At 41.7% G+C, this 21,503-nt stretch overlaps 2 protein-coding genes across 3 annotated transcripts in view; one reads left to right on the top strand and one right to left on the bottom strand.

Annotated features, from left to right (window-relative positions):
* The window catches only part of agpat2 (1-acylglycerol-3-phosphate O-acyltransferase 2 (lysophosphatidic acid acyltransferase, beta)), a 14,330-nt gene extending 6,629 nt beyond the window's left edge, over positions 1-7,701 (top strand). The window contains exons 3-6 of the mRNA XM_020619474.1: positions 2,017-2,192; positions 2,348-2,443; positions 4,099-4,171; positions 4,279-7,701. Of these exons, the coding sequence (XP_020475130.1) occupies positions 2,017-2,192; positions 2,348-2,443; positions 4,099-4,171; positions 4,279-4,436 (503 nt within the window). The 3' untranslated portion in view covers positions 4,437-7,701. The remainder of the gene's footprint in view (positions 1-2,016; positions 2,193-2,347; positions 2,444-4,098; positions 4,172-4,278) is intronic.
* Positions 6,188-18,032, bottom strand: egfl7 (EGF-like-domain, multiple 7). 2 transcript variants are annotated; one of them, XM_020619481.1, is made up of 9 exons: positions 17,819-18,032; positions 14,352-14,590; positions 13,653-13,775; positions 12,858-12,970; positions 12,250-12,345; positions 11,950-12,150; positions 10,184-10,260; positions 9,716-9,878; positions 6,188-8,454 (listed from the first exon to the last, which is right to left on the bottom strand). In XM_020619481.1, exons 2-9 carry the CDS (start codon positions 14,429-14,431, stop codon positions 8,435-8,437), a joined length of 873 nt encoding a protein of 290 aa, XP_020475137.1. In that variant the 5' UTR covers positions 14,432-14,590; positions 17,819-18,032; the 3' UTR covers positions 6,188-8,434. The 2 variants fall into 2 exon arrangements, with proteins under 2 accessions (XP_020475137.1, XP_020475138.1); XM_020619482.1 differs by lacking the exon at positions 17,819-18,032 and adding an exon at positions 16,884-17,085.
* Positions 18,033-21,503: the final 3,471 nt, after the last annotated feature.

The raw sequence follows: 21,503 nt of genomic DNA, 5'->3' as shown, positions 1-21,503 counted from the left end.
CTTACTGATGTTTCTAAAGCCATTGTAGTAGATGGCACATCTGCAAGAGCTGTGGGAGTGGTCCGAGCAATTTTTTTCTCTAATAGTTGTGATTTTATTTGTAAAGAAGCTCATGAAGTCATTGCTGCTGAGATCTAAGGGAATGTTAAGCTCAACAGCACTGTGGCTCTTTGTCAGCCTGGCTACAGTGCTGAAAAGAAACCTGGGGTTGTTCTTATTTTCCTCAATCAGTGATGAATAAAATGTGGTTCTGGCACTATGAAGGGCTTTCTTATATGTTATTAAACTATCTTTCCAGGCTATAGAAAACTCTTCTGACTTAGTGGAGCGCCACCTCCTTTCCATTTTTCGTGATGCCTGCTTTAGGGAGCAGAGCTGCGAGCTGTACCATGGGGCTAGCCTCCTCTGTTTCACTACCTTCTTTTTCAGAGGGGCAATGGTATCAAGTGTATTACGCAGGAAGGCTGCAGTACTATCAACAAGATTATCGATTTGTGTGGGAGTAAGGTTAAGGTGGCCTCCTTCCACTGTGTTGGCAAACGGCACTGAAGTAGATAAAGATGGAATTATTTCCTTAAACTTGGTAACAGCATTGCCAGATGGACATCTGCTGTAGTGGAATTGTTTCCCACATGGAGTATAATCCATTAATGGAAATTCAAAAGTTATTAGAAAATGGTCAGACAGAAGAGGGTTATGGGGAAAAACTATTAAGTGTTCAGTTTTGATGCCATATGTCAGAACCAGATCAAGAGTGTGATTAAAACAGTGAGTGGGTTTATTTAGTTTGAGAGAAGCCAACTGAGTCTAATAATGAACAGAATGCATTGTTGAGGCTGTCATTGTCGGCATCTACATGAATATTAAAGTCGCCTACTATGATTATTTTATCTGTACTAAGCACTAAATCAGACAGAAAGTCTGAGAATTCACTTAAAAACTCTGAATAAGGAGCAGGTGGACGGTATACAATAACAAACAGAACAGGCTTTTGAGTTTTCCAGTTTGGGTGTGAGAGACTCAGGGTGAGACTTTCAAATGAGTTATAACTATGTTTAGGTCTAGGGTTGATTAATAGGCTTGAGTCAAAGATCGCTGCCACGCCACCACCTCGGCCTGTGTTTCGAGGGATGTGACAGACATGTCTGATTTCATAATGGAAGTGCTTTTCATAGAGATAATCAGGTGATTCTCACCCCCCCAACATTATGTGTATTACACCAGACTTTATACCTGATGTAATCCAGGGTCTGACAGAGCCATAGATCATATAAAGGAAAGACTAAAGTTCCTCCCAGGTTGCATTTTGTCATTAGAAGTGTGTGTGTGTGTTTGTCTGTCCCAGTTTACTCTGTCTTGCAGTGCACCTATATTACCATGCCATGAAATAAATTATAACGTTATGAAAGTTGTAATGTTCCAGAGGTTAATTAAACTGTGTGGTCAGTGTGGAAGCTGCAGCCCAGAGGTGTTTTGATCATTTACTCTACAGAGAAACACCTCAAACCTGCCAATTCACTCATCAAGGGTATTTTAAATTTACCTTTTAAAGTTTTTAGGGGTTGTTCAGAAATTCCATCAAAGGTTATAAGTACATTTTAACAATAAAATGCTAATTAAGATGTTTTATTCACACTTCTCTACCCGGAGAGAAAACAAACCTTGGACATAAGAGGTGAATCCCGTTTGGCCACGTAGAGAACCGTTTTAGATATTACTGAATTTAAATAAGCTACATGTGCCATGAATTTGATTGTAATCAAGAAAATTACAACCTTTCGTCATATACCTCAGTGCACCTCAGCTCCTTTTAATTTGGAATAAAACCTTATTAATTTGTTTCATTTCTAAAGTACTTGCGGTCACAAACTGCACTCACACCAACATAAGTGACTTGTGTTTAATTCAAACAACATATGAAATTAGATATGTGATACTGAAAACGTACACTAGGCCTGACTGTCTCACATGTTTGAAACTTCTGATGAGTGGCCTCAGTTGTCCTCGGTTTCTCAGGCCAGATGGAGATCTTACCAGACCGCTGCACCATGATTGCCAAGAAGGAGCTGATCTACGCCGGCACGGTAGGCCTCGTTTGCTGGCTAGGTGGCATCGTCTTCATCAACCGCAAGAAGACAAACGATGCCAAAAGTGTCATGGCTGATGCTGCCAAAACCATGTTGCACGACCAGGTAATATCCCTCTTGCAAACAGTTTTCATCAGTTTAGATTTCTGTGTGTTTTTGTTAGCACCCAGTCACCTCAGGGTTTGTAACATTCTGTTTTACTCACTGAGAGTGATGTAGGGTGAATAAATGTACTCTTCGTTGGTGTTTCATCTCTACAGATTCGTCTGTGGGTGTTTCCAGAGGGAACCCGGAACCAAAGAGGTGATCTCCTGCCGTTCAAAAAAGGCGCTTTCCACCTGGCTGTGCAGGCTCAAGTAAGTACATTGAGATATCCTTAATTTTCACATTCTTTTTGGAGATTCTGTATATACCTTGATTTTTTTTTTTTATCCCTCTCATTCCCCCTCCCCCTTCGTCTGGCTGGTTCCTCAAGTGAGGACTGTTCTTTGACCTCCTTTACAAAGGTAACTGGACTGGGGGGATGTGGAGAGTTGAGATTGCTTTTGAAGTTAACGTAGTTAGCCCACCCTACATATCTATATGAAAGCTGGCTTGCTTGTCCACTTAAGTTGGCAAAGTAAGCTGTATCATTTGTGTGGTGAAGGTGGTTAAACATTACTTTTCATTGTATTCATAATATTAGCTTCAGTGTTGCAGTCAAACCTGTAATGAGCATCAGGGACCCTGGCTGAAAAAAGACGAGTGCACGCATTGCAGAAATTCCCTGAACGTTACCGGGAAAGATGGCCGTACCTCCACATCTCCAGACTTGGCCGTCGTGCATTCTGCAGTAATGCTAGTGATATTGACATCAGTCATTAGAGATGTTCAGGTTAATAATTAAACATCAAATGATGTGCATTTTCAGAGCAGTGTTCATGAATCAGCATGTGTTGTAAAGTAAAAGGGGTCGAATTTAGTCTCCTAAAAGAGTGAGGGGGTGATGTGCGCTGCTTCTCGACACACGGGGGAGCTAGCAGCCTTTTATGTCACAAGGCAACATTATGAATATACAAATGATTCCGTGCACATACATCACTGAATCAGCCAGTTGTTAGCAAGAATGTGTTGAGATGGAGAAGGAGTGTATGAACTTCACTTTGCATGCACGCAGGTGGGCGGTCTCACCGCTGGAGCTGATGCCTTTTAGCACACGCTGAGTCAGGCAGGTGGAAGGAATTTAAAAAACACTCAAATGAGATCTCACCAGAAACTGCAGCTTAGTTCACCCCTGGCAAAATGTTGTGGTTTGTGCATGTGTGAGCCCATTTTTGTGGTTGTGCGCTGTTAACAATTAATATCAGTTGAGTTCAGATATGCACCAGGGCCAAGAGGCTACGAAAATAAAACCCTGCTGCTCCTCATTAGCAAGCACATTAACGTGTTTAGTAGGGGCTCTGTTGGCTCTACGTATATGTTACAGTCTACAAATAGTGTTTGGATGTTAACAGTTGTTTTTGAACGTATATGTTACAGTCTACAAATAGTGTCTGGATGTTAACAGTTGTTTTTGGTTTGGTTTTGTGCGTGTGTTGGCGTGAGGTGGTGAAATAATGTCACTCGAGGTCTGGAGAATACAGTCTGTTTTGGTTCTCCCTGTTGGCTTGGCCTTACACTGGAGCCTTTTTCTGTGTGAACATAGACTATTTCTATCTCTCTGTATTTTCTTCCACTAAGTTGTTGTGCAGCCTTTCCGTTTGTACCCACCCGGGCAGATTGAGTGGAAGCAGGACAGCCCCCAGGGGGAGCCACGTTTGGCTCAGCCAGTCCTGTTGAAAGGCCACTCTGACTGTGTGCGAGAAAGAATGTAATGTTGGTTCAGTCGAGCAGCCTTGTCTGCTTGTTTCTCATCTTTTGGCTTGTCTAGGAAAATAGAGGTGGTCAAAAGTAAAGTTTAATAGTCAGCTTCATTTAAATCTGTATGAGAGAGAGTGGGATTTTAAGTCCCCCTTCCTCCCTTGTTTTCCAGGTGCCCATCATACCCATTGTTTTCTCCTCCTACAACAACTTTTACCTACGGAAAGAGAAGCAGTTCAAACCAGGTAACACGTTGATTGTTCTCATTTTTCCATTGCCGGACTAATCCACATCTGTATGGCTACTTGTTGTTCTGTGAGACTTCTGACAGTAATGATTTGTGCCTCCGCAGGGACCATCACATTGAAGATCCTTCCAAAGATCGAGACAAAGGGCATGACGTCAGAGGATGTGTCATCTCTCGCCGACAAATCCTTCAATCTGATGCGCTCTGTCTTGCTGGAGATCTCTGACTCCATAACCCAGAGCAATGGGCCCTTGAGGCACTGAACATTAACCACACTCCTGCCTCTCTTTCTCCTGTGCCCCTATCTGAGACCCATTCCTCTCCCTCCTTGCTCCCCTCAGGTTGTCCCATATCTGGCCAGGAAACAACATGACACAGGCCTCATGTCATGAAATCTCTTTTTGTCTAATTGACTCCTGGTCCAGTCTGCTGCTGGCCTGACCATAGAGCACAGTCAGTCCCGACCCTCACTGTGTCTGCAGCAGCACTGGCAGTGGCGCTGCTCTGCACGCCGTGAGCGGAGTGACGGACGGCAGTCTTAATAGTAGGGATGTGTGTTGTTCTTCATGCATGCCTTTTGGATGGCTCTGTCCACTTTCATCCTTGCTTTGGAAACCTGGCTTGGTTGTTGTCATACTTTATGATGACTTTGTACTTTTTTTTGGCCTTTATGTCCTGTGTCCTCTTTTTATTCTTTCACTTTCTGTTGCCAGTGGATATTTATGTGTTACTGTCATTCTGCCTTGGGTTAGTTCCCTTTGGATACACACACAAAGTACTTCATCTCATTCTTTCCTTTCCTTTTAGTCCCCCCCCCCCCTTTCCATTCCAGTCTCTTGACTAAAGACAAAAGGAGTGGGGTTTCCACGAGCAGTGGAGTGTGTGGAGGTAAGAGTTCGATGCCAGTCGACCATCAGCGATCTTGGTTCTGTTGCTGTGAATTCAGCTCTGTATCCATATTGGCTCTGCAGCGCTATAACATGCATCATGATGTCAGAATACAAGGAATTCAATGTTACAAGTATAACAATGGCACCCATCTGTACTGGATTAATGCACTTAAGTGGACTGATCAGTTTTCAGTGTTGTGCATTGTTGGTGTATCATTGTACATTCTTGTGGTTTGTCTCTCCAAAAGATTAGAAATAACTTGTGTGCAGCTTGGAGCAGCTCGTGTCTTCTGGCTGTGTCCTGTACATTTGCTCTCTCTTGATTTCCACGTGGGTTAATCTTGTTTTATAGAAGCTATCACACATTTTTTGCTCCTCCTTCACTTATCTAAGATGTGTCAAAAAGAGAGTTTCATAAAGTGCAATGTCCAACTGTTTTGGCATTACTGTTCCAAAGTGCAAGCTACCTGATGTGCCACAACGGAGTGGTTTTCGGAAAGTTTCCCACGGAAGTCCACTATCCTCTTACTATGACCTACTTAATCACTCATCCACTAATTGCCCTTAACCAATGATATAAGGTGGTTCTTGCTGATAGGAAGAGAGTGAAACTTGGGTTCAGCTATGTGAAGATATAAATCTCAAGATTTGACTTGGTCTTATTTGTTCTGATTAGCATTCACTAGTTACTAAAAATCAAATCTATATCTCAGAAGATTATATGCAATTCATTAATTGGAAATGTGGAGGGTTGTGTCCCCCTCTTTTTTTATATATATATTAATATGAAAGTGACATGCAGGTGAACAACACTTTTGTGGTTGTGATGTTCTGATTTGATTTCTAATTAACCTGATAGGAGAATATTAGATTATGGTTAAGTTGTGGAATTGATTGGTTCTTGTCGCACTTCGGATCGTTTGGAAAGCTCGCTTATGATCAATTACTCTTCTGTAATATGTACTGCCAATGACTTGCAATCAGATAATACTGACTGAATGGTTTTAGTTTACGTCCAACTGAAATTTCACATTTCTTACTGCCTTTATACTGTTAGCTTTTGCCCATCAAAACCATCTGAGAATGTATTTCATCATTCAGGATATTTATATGCTACTAATTGCTTTTTGGTTTTTTCCTATTATGTTAGTTGGATCTTGCATACATCTGGCATCAGATCCAGAACATGTATTTATTTGAGCATTAAACATTAAGTTTAGACTGACTTGTACACACACATCTTCTGAATGGACTGATCAATAGTTTTGGTACTAAGCCTGTACACTGCTGTTCATAGCTGAGTGCAACAGTAGATTTAGTGATAACTTGCTGGGCTTTTTGCTTTAAGTACATATGACAGTCAGGGTTTCGTAGGCTGAGGGTGTGGAATACACGCCCCTACTCGTGACAACTGATTAAATTCTGTTTTGTTTTGTTTTTTCCTTAGTTTGAATATATTTATTGACTCTTTTTCTTATCTGTAAGAGCTTATTTTATCTTTGCAGCCAGTGTTTTGAATGTTAAAAGGTTTACCAAATTGGTTTCTTCCAAAATACAAACTATAATGTACCATATAAATGTTGCTAATGGAGTGTTTTATCGAATGATTTCCTGTTCATTTCTTGGTTATTTAGCAGCACAGATGTGTGATTTGTAAACTTTGTGTCATGAGCTCGAACCAGTTGCTAAGGGTCTCTGCAACAGCCCTGCTTCACTAGTTGTTTATGAACCAATATTTAAAATATTGGGAAAGACTCAAAGTATTCTGAACCGTAATAAAGCACTTTTCGTGCTGAGTGAGTGGAAAAGTAAAACTGCTTTTCTCTGGTTTTCATCAAAGCTATTAAAGTGTAACTGGTGGAAGTTTTAGATGGATATGAGAAACAGAGCTGACATCTTGCAGAGCCTCGTATGTGTGAGTACATGTGCACACGTGGCATAGAAGCTCATTATAGTATCTGTTTAATATCGATGCTGTAGTGTTCTTGTTCTTGTTTACCCTTCTTTTGGGTAAATGTGAATGCCTTGCAGAAGAATAAATGCAAATTCATTAATTCTTTCTTTTTTCACCCAAATGTTTTTGTGCACTGAAATGCCTGCTTTGCCCTCTGCTGCGATTTTACATTAGAAGCAGTGATGGAAAGTAACAAACTGCACTGTACGCTTTACATGTATACGTGAGCGTTTCCATTTCTTCTACTTGATACTTGTACTCCATAATATTTTAGAGAGAAGTCAGTGCTTTATACTCCACTACATTTATGCATCTGCTCATTTGTAGGCCATTTTACATAGTGCAGATGAAACAAAAGTCTTACCAAGTCATTTGTATCTGTTACTGAGGCCTACTAGTCTCAGACATTTTTCTTGAAGCAACCCTTATTTTTCCTTGGCTTAAGACTGTGAAACTCCCCGCTCTTGAAACAAGTAGTTTTTCAGATAAAACAGGAGGTAATAATTAACTACTGGCTAGTTTTTTTCTTTTCTTTTTTTTTTTTTACATCTTGATAAAGAAACAATATGAATGCCAATTTTTTTTTTTTTTTGTAAAGCTCCACCTCGATTGGATTCTGAGTGTTGTTTACATGTTAACGCATGATCAAAATGAATGTTATATATTAAAATGTTGTTAAAAGGCTGTTCTGCATAATGAGTACTTGTACTTTGAATAGCGGATAACGTGTGTGTACTTGGAGGGCAGGGCGTGTAATACGAGTAGCTTCACTCCAGGTTTGGCGAACACCTAATCCACAACTGCTTCCACTACAAATCAGGGACAGGTCAACGGGAGGTGTTTTATGTTGTGTGAGTGTAATGGAGTGTTTGTTCAATCTTCTATCAGCAGCGTGGACAAGATCATGTTTGCAAACATTACTTGTAATCCTTTCATATTACTGAACACACATCATTTGATTAAGACTTTTTATTACAAAATGTTACAAAACTATATAAAAATGTCTATTGTAGCACTGAGAAATAACTAAAAGTAATCATAATTTAAATAGATAAATACAGTTGTCTGCATCTGCCCCCGGACAGTTTAGGGCTCAGACAGAACGCTGTTACCCTGATGCCAAACAAACAGAAACAGAGTGGCTAGTCTGACCTTTGACCCTCAGGGGGTTTGATTTTGATGATGTTATAGGGAGACTTACTCTGCCATGAAATCAAGAATTTGACAATGAACAGCAAGAAAAGTACATGAACCTGTTAGTGAAGATCACAGATGTTTTGTACCATGATCATGTCACAGCATAACAACGACGACAGAGGCTGCTTCTGCCATCTCGGTGGGTACGATCTCTGGCAGGTCTGTGTCACTGCTAACTTCATGGGAGGTATCTTGAAATAATTATGGTCATGGTCTGTGGTTAATTCTCCTGGCAAGAACCTACAGGAGAGAAGAGTGGAAAGAGTAACTGCGATGCATTGCCCACTGTCCACAAGTTTCTAAATTAGCTGCATATTGTGGCCACTGTGGTTCAGTGGGTACAGCAGTCGTCTCCCAACCAGAGGGTCAGGGGTTCAGATCACGGTGCTGGCAGTCCACATGTCGAAGTGTCCTTGGGCGAGACACTGAATTCCCCTGTTGCCCTGATGGTTAGAGCCATTTTGGTAGCGACTGTAAACTTGAGTGAAAAAGGTTGGGCTGAAATTGTGCTTTGATATAATTGTACCCACTGTAATCTTAACTGAGGGGAATTTGTAAATTTAAGGCTGTTGGCTTTAAATTTTTATAGCTGAAGCTTCTTGATTTGACGTCCCAAATGTAGTAATTGACTGTTACATAATAAAAACAAACATGAAAAAGCTTATAAAGTCATGTAAATCTGATAATGTAATAAATAAAAAAAGCTGTGTGCCTCAAACATGGGCTCAGGAATCCCACATGGGAATGTCTGATATAAACATTGTAATTACAAGAAGTTCTTTCACGGTTCCCTGATGATGATTCTTAATGATTGGAGATCCTTTGCTTTTCCTCTGATGCCGCCATGAGGTTTACTGGATGCAGTGCCAAGGAATTTGGTACAGGCATATCTCCCTCAGGGCGACTTGTGCTACTTTGGTGATACTTTGACTTTTCTTCTAAGGCCTTTATTGGGTCAAATTTTCATGTTGGTTTTTAGACTAATAATGTTTCAATCACCCTGAGCTGTGCTAATGACCAAATGTAAACCTACTAACGCACTAAACTATGATGGTGAACTTGGTAAACTTTATAACACAGGCATGTTAACATGGTCATTGCAGGCAGGTGATTGATTATCATATAGCTGAGGTACCGGTGTGACTAAGCTGCCTGATAGTGTGATAGTTTGACTTTTTACTGAATCTTTAATTTCTTACTTAGGTTAAAGTTTAAGAGCAAATGTATCATTTTACTTGTAGTTTCATGTCATAGCTAAAACGGTTATTACATTACAGGCATAGGATTTTATTACATTATTAGATTTTTTATTAATGTGGGGTTTAAAACATTTGATTTGATTAAATTATGAACAATTATTGCATTTGGGTTTTCACGTGTTCCCTGATCTTTTTAAAGAGGTTGAAATCCTGCTTTCCTAGGACACACAATTCCAGTGGTGTCCAACTAAATATTAGATTTCCCATCCTATAAGTGCTATGAACAAGCCAAGCTCACTCACATGTGCCGAGGCGTTCCTCCAGAAAGCCAATCTGCTCGCTAAGGGAGTCGATGCGGTCTAGTTGCTGGAAGGAGTGGGACAATAAGGTGGTTTTCTCTGACACGCCCTCGTCCAACGACAGCGGGAAGAAGCTGCTGAAGGGGGTTAGCACCAGCTGCAACTTCTGAACAGAGCGAGGAAGAGGAGAGGAAATGAGGGAAAAGAGAAAATGGCTCCAGAAGTGAACTATTACTCAACTCACAGACACAAATATGCTTCAGCAACTGATCTTCATTTACTCTTTATGCTTGTTTCACAAAACATGGGCAGGAATTTAATCAAAGCCATAAAAATTCTCAAAAGCATTTCAATAAATCTTTGGCTTAGGGGTTAAATAGCAACTAGGATTTTATATCAAACCATCCTAGGAGGAGCAGAGGTTGTACTTGTGTGTGTTTGAACATGTGTTTATGTTGTTTTCTCATGTACCTTTTCCAGGAGTTCTACTCTGTTCCTCAGGCTCTGTACCTCCTCTGTCACATTCTCCACCAGGCTGAACCTTTCACCTGCAAAAACCACACAAATACAGAAATATACATCAGAGGATGGTGACTACAGCATTAAAATATGAGTGAATCAAGGGTTTAGGGGGTTTTCTGAGGGCTCCTTTGAGCATTGTGCCCTCATCAATCTCTGTCCTAGAATGATTCATGGCCAACAGAACGCCTCTAAATTGCAAACAAGGAAGAGAACTGCAGAGTTCCAGGGAGGCCAGGGGAAATCATGGATCTGAAAATGGCAGAAAAGGCCAATGCAAGAGAGGTCACCAGAAATATATAAATGAGCACTTGCTCATCTGTGAACCTGTGAACATACAGTGGAAGAGGGTCTGTCTGCCTCCACCTGAGGGTGCAGCAAGCAGGACCCAGACCAGGATTCAGAATTAGGAACTGCTCTCTGGCTGCACTTCAGCAGACAGACCAAGAATGGCTCAATGTTTCCCAGATGTGGTCCATTACTGAGACAAGAACGAGCTAAGAAACAGATTGAGGAGAAGAAGAAAGGGGGGAGCTGGTGATGACCCCCAGCAGACAGGGTTGATGGAGTTGGAATGAGAACACAAGTGTTGGCCAAGAGCAGAGTGAAGAAAGCAGACAGCATGTTAAAAAAGGAAGACAGAGAGACAGAAACGTGGTCCAGCTCTGCTCCACAGCAGCTGTGCAGAGTCTGAGTGATGGTCTACATTTTGAGCATTTAAACCCGTGTTTATGTTTGTGATCTCCATCAACATCCCTCTGACGTGTGCATATGAACAGCTAATGGAATGCAGCCTCCAGCGAAACATCTCTGCTGGCTTTGCAGTTTTGTATCTGAGAACTGAGCTGTGAAACTGAACTCACTCATATAAATAACTCTCCATCACTTTTACCAAGTACTGTAGAAAGATTTGTCATGTTTTTGCCCTCTGCTCCCAGGCCTCTATGTCTTTCTGATGACTCAGCAACACTCGCAAGACTCTCATCAATCCATATCATGTAGAGTCATTGGGGTGAGCAGTCTCCTTTTAGCTGAGGAGTTTAATTTTGTGTGAATTAATTCTTTCTTTCCTGCAGGAACAGTGATAAATAAGAAGGAGTTTGGAGCAGAGCCTGACAAATGTTTGGCAATCTCACATTAACAAAGAAATATTTCTTTATTAGACAGTATCCCCTTTAGATTTAAACGGTGGGAAGATGTAGGAGTATTCAGGTAGGCTTTTTTTAAGGTTTCATGTTGCACAAATGTCCAAAAGAGCAAAGACACGGACACACAATAGGAATTCAAATGAATATCCTGAGGTCAACTACCACTTTTTCAAGATATGGAGAGTGGTTGTATGATTATGTTGCTAGGATACAGGAAGTACACACAAACTAACTGAGTGTGCAGGTTAAAAATATTTCTCTATTAGCATGGGAGCTTTATTAGACTCAGATGTCTGCTTCACTCATAGGACTCAACTGAGCCACTGTCAGTCCAACTGCTCCCAGTCTCACAGTACGGGGCCAGTCGGGGCCTGTCTGGAGTCAGCACCAGTCGCAGTGCATTATTACTCACGGTACGAGTTGAGAGTGGCATAGCGCGTACCAAAAGTAATAATGGACCGCGAAGCTGGCTATGTTTCTTTCTTCTGTACTTCAGGCTCTTTGCTGCTGCAAGACACAAGATTAGACTCTGAACGCACACACACACGCACACTCCTGTGCTTCACTTACCTTTATCAGTGTGACCATCCACTGTTGCCTGGCTGGTCTGGGTGGGAGAGGGAGGGGTGGCAGGAGGAGGAAGAGGAAGGTTTTGACAAGAATGGCCATCTCCAGTGATCCTGAAGCCCTCTCTGCACACACATCGATAGCTGCCAGCTGTGTTCACGCACTCCTGAGCACACGGCCGCTGTTGGCTGCACTCATCCACGTCTGACAGACATGAAAGACAAGGAAATGGGTTTATCTGTGTGTGTGAATAATCACACAGAGCTCCTGTGTAGTAGTGCAGGTGTGCGTGTGTCTGTTTACCTGTTTGGCACTGGTGCCCCGTCCAACCTAGTGGACATGCACACTGGTTGGGTCTTAAGCAGGTACCTCCGTTCACACAGGCTTGTCCACACACAGCTGTAGGAGACATTTAAAGGACATTTCTGGAAATTAATTTATTCACTTTCTTTGGGAGTAACAGGATGTTCTTGACTATTTTTGGCCAGGGAACATTTTGGTACTTGTGCTTACTGACTACCTTGCCAAGAAATAAAGGGATTGATACCAACATATTTGTTCATTAAATATGAATCTACAACCAGGAAACAGGTAGCTTAGCTTAGCCTAAAGATTGGAAGCAGGGGAAACAGCATGCCTGTTTTGTTTAATTTGTGCAAAAACAAAAGTGTAAAAATTACAAGTTGCCATCTTATGTACTGGAATGCTTCTTGCTCAGGAGCAATGGTTTCTTGGTTCCCACTGGTTGCCTGATTGCGTTCAGATATGACATAGCCCAACATATTGTCATCCATAAAACCACATGTTAGTTTTTTGTACAGACTTTTAAAAAAATCATTTATTTTATGTTGGAATTAGCTAGGTTAGCCATTTCCTCCTGTTTCCAGTCTTGGTGCTAAGCTCAAGGTTACCTTGATTGCAGTTGTGAGAGTGAAATCTCCGCCAGCCTGGGCAGCACTCTGGGTAGAAATGCATAAGAGGCACCACTTTGCTCACCTGCCGGTACACCACTGAGTACACAGTCCTGTGGAGTGAAAACACACAACCATGTATAGTAGTTAGAGATTTGTGGTTGTTCACAGTGCTGTTATCGACCTTACATATGCCTTTCTGTCAGACCTCTGAAAACAAAGAACACTAAAAACACTAAAACCACTAAAGCAGGATTAGAGTCCTGCCCAGAGAATGAGCAAAACACTGAAAAAATCCCAAAGTGAAACAGAATATCAGAGGTGAGTGAAGGGTTAAAAGGAAGATTAAAATGGAGGGAATGTTAAGGAGGGAAAGCATCAGAGCTGGAGAGAGAGATCGAGAGCACATAAGTATGAAGGAAGATGCAGTCCAAAATAAACACGGCTGCGGTCTCTGTGGGCAGGCAGTTCATTTCCCGTAGTTACACAAAGTACTCAATATTTAGATTCCTCGAAAAATGTGCCACCATGACCCAGTTCTGCGCAAAACTTGTGTGTGTGGGAGAGAAGGTCTAGATCTGCTGTATTTATGACTTCACTCCAAACCCTTTCCCTTCCTAAACATGTTAATTAAATAAACGTCTCAGGGTGGCTTAATTAGAACATGGTTCTAGGTCAACCATTATGACTCAAGTACTGAAAATGCCTGACAAAAGCTGAAGATGACTAATTTTGTTGTTATTTGTGTGTGTTCAGTGTGTTGTTGTGTGTCTGTAGGGCGGGGGAGCGTCTCACTTGTATGTGCTGCAGAGGCGATGCCCCTGACACACAGTGATGTAGGGCTTGTGCACCGGCTGGACGTAGGACTCTGTTGCCATAACAACGCTGTGACGGACATCTCTGCCACACACCCTCCTCCTGCAACAGGAGGACATGAGATCAAAAATGAAAACTGACCTAAAATACAGATATTTGGCCTCAAATGGCAGCACCAAGTAGATTCTAGTATGATATTTGGGCCCTAAGTTCACATGTGAGCCTCAAGCTTCCTGTTTGTCAATCAAAGTAGCTGTGCAGCCTAATTGCTCTTGACTGACCCATCTAATCACTCCTGAATGTGTCAGATTTAAGACTTGATCTTTGACCTCTGTGGCTCCACTTGACCTTTCATTTGGCTTTCAGTTTATGTTTGGTGTTTGTGCAAATCAACTGAAAATGGCAAAATTAGCCTGCAGACTCTCTTGTGCTTGTGTGTGACTAATAGTCTAGGACAGAGGAGCAGAGCCCTGGTCCTGAGACAGTGCACTCTAGACTGTTTAAATGTCATTGGAACAATCTGTATAAATTCACAGCGGGTGAGAATGTCAAGTCGAGCAAAGAGGTCGCTAAAACAAACAGATCTGAATGACAGCCAAAGTGGAGATCTGTAGCCTAAGGACCACACTGACCAAACGACCATAATAAACACAGGAAGAGTATTAAGTGAGCTGTTACCCGTGGTGAGCGAAGAGCTGGGGAGTGCCCATCACATGAAGGAAGAAAAGGGATGAGAAAAGAAGCAGAATTTGGTACATTGTCTTCCTCTTTCCCACGTTCCCTCGCTCGGTCTCAATCTCCTCTCTGTGCCAGTCAGAGGGAAGAGGAGGATGAAGGGGAGGGGGGTTGTGGAACAAAGCCAACGCCTCCTCACAATGAATGTGTGCGTTTTCCTCCAGGAGGATGACTCCAGCTACCTGGAACAAGAGGAAACGTGAGATAATTATACCGTATGTTAAAACTGAAATCCAGCTCTCTTTTTCATCATGCATGCATGCACTTGAGCTAAAACAGTGTGAACTAGAGGATAAATTCCACAAGTTTCAACAGAAACATGAATGGAATACAGTTCATTCCTCTGCAGCCACAGGTCAAAACACATTTCCTTTGAGGAGACCGAGGAGAGAGGGATGGACTCTGCTCTTCAGCCAGACTGTCAGTATCGGCTGTGATATGTCAAAACAGACTTCCACAGGAGACCAGACCGATGCACACTCCCCTTTTCAAAATCATTAGTGCACATTAAATCTGGGAAGCAAAGGTTGAACACCACACAAGCTCTGTCATCTACCATTAGATAAGTAAGGTAAGATGGTGAGAAACAGAAGACTTGTTACCCTAGAATGAAAGAAACTGAAGGCCTCGTGTCAGAAAAATGGAAAACTGGCTGAAACTGCAAAGCAGTCACGTTTATGTGCCAAGAATGAATCTGAGTTGCGCAATATGGGTCTATAAAAAGAGATGCCGTTCTATCGTGGGCGGACAAAAACAAGCATGAAGAAGGTTACTCTATAGTTGTCTTCTTGTTTCATTATTATTATTTTTAAATTAACATTTCCTACTTAGGTCTTGTTTTGTTTTAACCATTTCATTTATTATACTTTACTAATCCCAGTGGCGAAATTTCTTGCTGATGGTGGTGATGTCAGGCCACCAGGGGCAACTAGGGGTTCAGTGTTTTACCCAAAAAAGACACTTCCACATGTGTACTGGGCAGAGCAGGGATCAAACCACCACCCCTTCTGACTGGGAGACGACCACTCTACCTCCTGAGACACAGCCACCCTTTAAACTGTCATTTTGAATGTTTGCCATAATCATTTTTGTATTTTAAACAGTCTAAATTTTTCTAACCTTTTTCTCAAAGACTGACTTTATTTCCCTGGGGAGAGATATTAAAGGCCATAAAGCAGAGTGCAGTGGCTGCTGTAGGTGCAGCTGCATGTTTAGGTTCCCTTTTTTTTTTAGCAGTAAAGATCTGATTTATGCTTTGTTTGTGTTTTAAAGTGAGGATTTTGATTTATGTGATAATGTCAGGAGCAGCTATCCATGTGAAAGTAGAAATCCTGGACTCCAACAGTAGACAGCCTATCGCTAGACAGATGTTTGGATGCATCCTTGGGCCTGGCAACTTGAAGCTGAACTTTGGTACTGGATTGGTTTTAGTGATTCTCAGGCTGAACATCTGACCATTACTTAGCCACACAACCACAAAGTGTCCACTCGAGCAAAAAGCCACACCGGTGGGCATCTATGCATTACCTATACATGTGCTACAGCTATAGCCTATGTTAGCCCCCTGTTCTTGTGGACAAAGCAGGGTAAACTCCCACTGACCTGTACCCGCATGTACTCTGAGGAAATAAAACAAAACACAAGGCCAAAAGACAAAATGAGAAAATAACAGTCAGCTTGGACCTGCTCCTGCCCCAACCCTGCCTTACAGACATGTTTTTAATAGAACAGATACTAAACTCCAGCTGGGTGTTATCACATGTCACAGAACAGTAGCCTGCAGGAGAGCCCTCGGTGATGCTAAGCCTCAGTTGACACCTTGCATAACTCTGATCCCTTGTCGACTTGAAGCCCAGAGACAGGACATGCACATCTACAGCTTGTGTTCATTCACAAATAACCACAGCGTGGGTGATTCTCAATGCAAAAGGAAGGTGCTTTGAAGACAGCATGTGTGTACATGCAGTGCACTGTCACACATCACCATATGGACAATGAAAAACGTGCAAGTTGGGTTTTGTTATAGCACTGTCTCTACTGTACAAAAATGCCTGATATGATGGGGTTATAGTTTTTTTTATTCGGATGTTATGGATATGTAATAAAATAGGATGCTTGTGATCCAGATGTGTGTCTGGGACTCCACAGCTCAGAGTACGTGCTTGTATCTACATTATGTGTAATTTTCAAAGTGAATCGTTTCTGGCAGACACGTTGTAATATTCACCAGAGGGCACTGCTGTGCTCCACTTGCTCCAGTACGTCTGGAAATCAGTTTTACACCCTCACTCTGTATACTATCTCTGTATTACTCTCGCATACACGCACGCAAAGTTACCTGCACACACATTAAACGAACAACTCCACAAACAGAGAATAAACGGAAAGAATATAATGTGTAAAAAGCGATGATGCTGTGCATGGACGCACAAACAGACAGAGCGCACATGCATGGATACAAAAACAATTACAAACCGTGCAATGAACAAGCAGCTTTCCTAAGATTAATCCTCTTAAAACACAGTACTGCACTGCAGGAATTGGAGAAGTGACCAAAGTTAGTCCCGTTGCGTTCCGCTGCTAGAGTCCAGTGATAAACTCGGGTTTCTCCTGGAGCTCAGCCTGTCAGGGAGCATGGGGGGTGATGGTAGGAGATGGTAGGACCTCCTCCCACTCCTCCAGCTTGGAGTCCTCCAGCTCACAGACTGCTTGCACTGGGGGACCCGTGTGTGACGTCATAGCACAGCCTGTATGGACTGTTCATTCCCATTACATTGGTGCATTTCAGCTGGGCTGACTGTTGGCGTGTTTTACGCAAAAAGCCAGAATAATTAAAGAATAATTTCACATTTTTCCAGGTCTGTATTGAAACAATAGTCCCGTAGCCTACCTGTGTAGCACTGAAACCACATGTCCTTGCTGTAATAATAATTCTCCCTGTCCATTAAGTCCATGAAGTTTCTTAACATACCTGCCGCGTAAGTGAAGGGGGACACAATCCGAGGCTTCAGCAGTCTGAGTGTGAAGTGTGAACTCATTTCTGTGTCCACACTTGTGTATTGTTTTAAGATGGACTTGAAAATGTGTTATCTAATTTAATTTAGTTAGTTATTATTATTAGCATCATAAATAAGTCTAAACAGACTGCATACATGTCAAACCGTATTATCCATACAGTATTTAGTATTTAGTTCTTTTGAAGTACCTGCTGTAACGTTGGTTAGACTATACTGCAGTAACAAAAGCCACAGATTATATATAATCTGTGACTGTTGTCCAGCTCCTACCTGTGTGTAACAGCTTTCTTATAGGCTCAGCTTCAATGTCGCCTTATATGTTTGTGTTAACGTATTGTGTCATTAATGTACCCATAGCTGACCGTGAACGAAATAAAATAAAATAACTCTCACCTTCGCAGTATGGGCTCACTAGGTGCACGCGCGCGCGCAGGCTTAGCAGCGGCCATGGACGCGGGCCGCCTAGCCGGAGGATTGGAGGATTCTTCCATGGTGCCAGTTTCTTTTAAAGCTCAGGTCGGTGGTTTCAGATAAAAACCTCGGGGCTAACTGGAGGTGCTCGCTGTGAGTCGACTGGCCACAAATGAAATGTCTCTGGGCGTTTTTCACTTGCTTTTTATGCAGGTCTTCCTGTGGAACGCAGGAATTGGATGGACAATCCCAAACCGGAATTCCTGTGAGTGTTTGCCGCTGATAAAACCCTTCTCCTGCACAAACACTCTCCATCCTGCTCAAACCGCTTCGTGAATCTGATTTTGGGGCATTTTTCTGTTCCCATTGTGGTGCAGACATCTTGAAATACTGTACCTTCAGCCTTCTCAACCCTGGGCCTTCTGCTGCCTTTGCAATGCAGTCCAGAGGAAAACAGTGAATCATCACAGATGGAAGGCTATTTTTACTTTCTACAACTTACACATGGGTTAATATAACACAGTTTACTTATATTTGAAATACAGTACTTCAACTGGTGTATGGCCATGTTTACAGGCCTTAAGGTCTCTGTGAGATCAAATCTGTTAAATTGCAGCTTGTTAGAGCCAAACAGTTTGATAAGGAAGACGTTTCTTTTTCCTCCTTGTGCTTGTATGTTTCTGTTGTAGCTCACTGCAGCTCAGGGGAGGAGTGATAAATCTGTCACACAGTTGTTTTAAAGAATCTGTTTTTGTCACTCTCACCCACACTGAGACAGTGGTGGAAAAAAGCCATAAAGAAGCTTTAAAATGCTTCTGTTGATTTTTATTAATGAGTGGTCTTGTTTCTTTCATAATGTGGTTAGAATAACTCTTTGAAAACATCATAATCCAGTGATTAATTGCATTTTTAATTTAATGACATCTTGCAATGATGTCCATTTAACAGCTGATCTGGAGCTGCTGCTAAATGAATTTTGTAGGGAGACTGTTTTCTTAACTGCTGTTTCTAGGGTCACAAATGAACAACCTGTAATATACCTCATATTTTAAATGTATTCCTTCACTTGGCCCAGAAAGACTTTGCAGAATATGAGCATTTTAGTTCAGTTCAGTAGTAGAAGAACCGAAACTCCTGCACACTCTTGATCAGTTTTGTGTCATTCACTTAGACCAGTTTACAGGATTTTTGCTGGTCCATTCAGAACTTCCCCATGTTTCCCAGTCTTGTTAGAGTTTTGGAGTTTGTTTGGATGGGGTCATGCCACCCGGGCTCAGAAGGGGTTTCTAATGCAAGCCTAGTAGCTGACATCATGCACTAAAGACTCTGCTGCTCCTCCTCTGCCTTGAAGCTGAGCTTGACTGAGATTAGTCTGACAACCAAGACTCATTTGTCATTGTAACTATGGGCAGTATGACCACACACTCACAAGGTTAAACGTGCATGTAAGCATGTACACACACTAAGACGAGGGTTTTTTGTGCATGTATGTGTTTATAGTTTGGTGTCTGGACTCAGTATTTAGTGTTTGGTCTTTTTAAGTGTTCATTTAAGGGGCTGAGCAAATTAATGATCTGACCATTTTGTTTGCACAAAACTATTTTCTCTGTGGTAACAAAGAGCCTACGTGCTGAGGCGCCACGGGAACACTTTACTTTGGGGCTGCAGGTGAGCACATACCAACACACAGCTTCAAGACTGATCGCTCAGAGGGATAGCATTAGAATATTGGATGCAGAATCAGTGTGGGCTTCTTTCTGAGTGTGTGTGAAAGCTTGTGTAGGAGAGACTGGTGTAGGAGGGTATCTCTTTTTAAGGAACTCTCTTCATTCTTTGAAATCAAAACTTGGCCAACACAAGCAAAGCTTTGCAGTTGGCGTTCCAGATTTGTCCCGGAGAAGATGCAGGAGAGGAAAAATGTGAAACATAGCAGCACTTCCTCACGGAGAGGAAACAGGAAAAGACTGGGGGAATGAGATTGTGGAGCCTGCTCCTGTGGAACAATAAAAATCTCACTTTGACAGGAAAAGGATATGCGTCAAAGAGGGCTTGACAGACTTTGCTGTAGGGCAGTAGCAGTGACCCTGGATGGGGCGTGAACAAGAGGGCAGCTGTACCCAGCAGTAACACTAAAAAAGTAAATCTTTCTAAATTCATGTGGCTCAGTTTAGTACATAGGTTTCATGTGTAGCTACATGTGCAAGAGATGCAGCTGTGAACGCTCAGAAGGGGAATAATATCTAAGCCTTACAAAAATACCAAAAAGCCTTCACACTTTGGAAGATACCTCAAAAAAAGTTTATTTTTAGCTCAAAAAAATCACATGCCTGAGATTTTCTAAGCTAATTAACTTATTTTTTGAGGTATCTTTCACAGTGCGAAGGCTTTTTGGTATTTTTGTTTGATGTACTTCTGCTGAGCGCACCTGTTGTGTACCTTGAGCGTACGTTTTTGAATATAGTTGACTCTGAACCTTACAAACAAACAATCGTTGTAGAGAAGCTTTATAATAAGAGGCGCAATAGCTGCAGAATTCATGGTCATTCTTGAAAAGTGAGAAAACAAGGTAGAGGATATATTTTAACACAGGCTGTCTATTTAATACTGGTTTGTATTAGTGGCATAGTTTGTGTACACATCAGAGTTGCTTTTGTTGTTAGTTTTAATTTGTTAACATAACTTTGTGTGAATTTTCTCATGTGAATGTGTTTGTACTGTATGTGGTCACATTTCTGCATGTAAAACATTTTTCAGGGCTTAAAACCACAAATGACAACTTTGTCTCAAAGGGCTTTACAATCTGAACAGCATACAACACCTTTTCCCCATGCACTAGCTGTTATATATTACAATGCACGGGATATTACAACAACAAATAATGCACTATACATAACATAATTAAACTTGGCCTGAAATGAAAACTCATTTTTTGCTAAGAAACCATTATTATAGAGATTTCTGTTGTGTTTTTATTTGTGAACTTTTCTGGTCAAAATGATACAAAAGCAGCACAGTGGGAATCAGCAACGTAGGCTAACTAGTTTCCACTGTCTGAGTAGAATAGAAACAGCACAGTGGCTCATCCCAAATGACTGATAACTTTATGTGGGCTTGTTAAAAAGCCAGCTCCATAGGCCTACACGCCATGATGTTCTTCAGTCACGTGAGCCATAGACGTTCTGAGGACATGATGTCACTGAACTGCTGTCATGGGAAATGGCTCAAAGCTGTTGACACAATATCTAAAAATGGTTTTTTTCTTGTTTTGAAGAATTGTACACTAGCAGTTGTATCTTTTCAGCACAAAATGAGCAGAATTCAAGTTTCAGTCCAGCTTTCAACCCCTGGTCTCCTTTAAGTTTTGAATCATTCAAGATTTTGTCATTACCACCGCCTGAAGAATAAATAAGCAGAGGGAGGGATGTTTTACTTTAACATGGTTATTACATGCACAGCTGTCTTGAGAGAGTAAAGTCAGACTTAATGTTGTGTGATTGTGTTTGCGAGTTACTGTTGAGTAGGCAGAGATAGATGTGTGAATTAGATTTTGACATAATAAATGGCGAGAACACCACTGTGCCTGATGTGATCAACTCTGCTGATACACAAGTGACCTGGGAGCAAAATGAGGTGCAGCATGTGCGTCTGCTGGTCTGTAGGATTTCAG

The sequence above is a fragment of the Monopterus albus genome, unplaced genomic scaffold (assembly GCF_001952655.1).
Source record: "Monopterus albus unplaced genomic scaffold, M_albus_1.0 scaffold221.1, whole genome shotgun sequence".
NCBI lineage: Eukaryota > Metazoa > Chordata > Actinopteri > Synbranchiformes > Synbranchidae > Monopterus > Monopterus albus.
Note: the sequence above shows the minus strand (reverse complement) of the source record. Positions and strands in the feature narration are given on the sequence as shown.

Excerpts from the sequence above, each read along its gene's own strand:
- egfl7 (XM_020619481.1), bottom strand. The coding sequence starts at position 14,431 with ATGTACCAAATTCTGCTTCTTTTCTCATCCCTTTTCTTCCTTCATGTG. Across the intron at positions 13,776-14,351 it reads CAGCTCTTCGCTCACCACGG|GAGGAGGGTGTGTGGCAGAG; the intron begins GTAACAGCTCAC and ends CTCCTGTTGCAG. Across the intron at positions 12,346-12,857 it reads CTCTCACAACTGCAATCAAG|CTGTGTGTGGACAAGCCTGT; the intron begins GTAACCTTGAGC and ends TGTCTCCTACAG.